Consider the following 2000-nt stretch of genomic DNA (forward strand, 5'->3'; position numbering starts at 1 on the left):
CTAGGGATCAAGCGAAGGGGTTACTCCTTGGGCTTGGCGTTAAGGGTGGTCACTGTCCCCGGGGGTAACTCCGAGCGTATAGGTTCCGGCTAGCGCTAGGGTAAGCGCCGAGGCTGGGATTGGCCAGAGCCGGTGGCTGCCTTCCCTTGTTGGACTCCGTGGTGGGTGGTGCCGTCGGGCCCGAATCCCCATCAATATCGTATGGGCTCTTCTCGAAAATCTCCCTTCAGTGGGCGTAAAGTATTCAAAGTTCCTAATGTTGATCATTTTGATACTTTCTTCATTATAAAACGAATATCTGAAAGCAATGAAACTTTCCATAACGTATCTCCTTTCCTAGTTCAAAAAGCAATTTTTGCGACCGTAGGCGAGGTGAAATCTGTTAAAAAAATGCGTTTTGGGGACTTATTAATTGAAGTCGATTCCAAAAAGCAATCCCAACAACTTATGAAATTGAAAGCTCTTGCTAATATACCGATATCGGCGAGTCCTCACTCATCTCTCAACTTCTCCAAAGGCGTTATAACCTGCGGAGAATTATTTAATGTTCCTCTTGAAGAGACATCTGCTGAACTTAAAAAGCAAGGAGTGACTCATGTTCGGCAAATATCAATTCGACGTGATGGGCAACTCCTCCCCACAAAACATTTCGTACTCACTTTTCATACTCCTAATCTGCCTGAATATATTTATGCAGGGTATATCAAGTTACCAGTTCGCCAATTTATACCAAATCCATTGAGGTGCTTTCAGTGCCAGCGATTTGGCCACTCGAAAATTAATTGCCGCGGGACACTCGCATGTGCCCGTTGTGCTGAAAAAGGGCATGATAGCCAGCAATGTAACGCAAAAGAAAAGTGCGTGAACTGCGGCGGAGATCACCCTTCGTATGCTCGATCTTGCCCACGCTGGCACTTAGAAAAACAGGTCACAACTTTAAAAATAAAAGAAAATATAACTTATCCTGAAGCCAGACGTAAAATTGAATCCCAGACCCCTACTCCTGGTGTCAGTTATGCCTCGGCTGTGCTAAAAAATTTTTGCTCAAACTGTTCTTGTGAAAATTGCTTGAAACGAACTGTTAAAACTAATAGCCCTACAAATATATCAGAGTCTGATTCTGAGGAATCTATAAAAAGTAATCCAACTCCAGAATTGGAACCCCCGAAATCAAAAAGAGCACCAAAGAAAAGAACAAAGAACTCGCAGAAGTTAAAGCTTGCGAAAAATGGCATTTCAAAATCAGAACTCCCATTAAAACTTAAAAGATCTTCTTCAAAAAATTCTGTCGCCTTAGGGCTAGCGAAAAAAGGTGTTGTCCACAAGGACTTATCATCAATTTTTGGTGGCACTTTAAATAGCCCAGATATTACATTGCATCCATCAGAGGATGATGATGACCTGGAGATGAGTTGCGAAATCCAAGCAACTCCAACTAATGCCTGTAATCGTTCTCCGCCAAATTCTATTTCTTAATGGGTACCTTCCTTTCTTGGAATTGTCGCGGCATTCGGTCCAAACTTCCTGACATTAAGTACATCTTAAACAATTTTTATCCTGTCTGTTTCGGTGTTCAGGAAACCTTCTTGACACCCAACATTCCACTAAAATTACGCGGATATAATTGTGTTCGGAAAGATGCAGGCACTGGATCTCATGGTTCTGGAGGAGTCTGCATCTTCACTTCAAACCTTTATCCGAGCACTCCTCTTATTTTACATACATCTCTTCAGGCTGTGGCTGTGCAGGTCCATATACGGTCTTTGGTCACAGTCTGCTGCATCTATCTTCCGCCTCACGGTGTCATCCGTCAGCAAGACCTGGACAATCTAGTAGACCAACTTCCGTCACCCTTCATTTTATTTGGCGACTTCAATGGACATAGTACTTTGTGGGGCTCGGATAGTACCAACTCACGTGGGCAGCAGATCGAACAGTTTATTGCTAACAACTGTCTCTGTCTGCTCAATAATGACGAGCAAACGTACTTCCATGCGCCC

The 2000-nt window shown here is 43.5% G+C and overlaps 1 protein-coding gene across 1 annotated transcript; it reads left to right on the forward strand.

The window, feature by feature from the left end:
• The first annotated feature begins 390 nt into the window (after positions 1 to 390).
• On the forward strand, positions 391 to 1476 carry LOC129956821 (uncharacterized). The gene has a single exon (XM_056068771.1). The coding sequence runs from the start codon at positions 391 to 393 to the stop codon at positions 1474 to 1476; it is 1086 nt and encodes a 361-aa protein (XP_055924746.1).
• The last annotated feature ends 524 nt before the right edge of the window (positions 1477 to 2000 follow it).

The sequence above is a fragment of the Argiope bruennichi genome, chromosome 11, assembly GCF_947563725.1.
Source record: "Argiope bruennichi chromosome 11, qqArgBrue1.1, whole genome shotgun sequence".
Lineage (NCBI taxonomy): Eukaryota > Metazoa > Arthropoda > Arachnida > Araneae > Araneidae > Argiope > Argiope bruennichi.

Excerpts from the sequence above, each read along its gene's own strand:
- LOC129956821 (XM_056068771.1), top strand. The coding sequence starts at position 391 with ATGCGTTTTGGGGACTTATTAATTGAAGTCGATTCCAAAAAGCAATCC.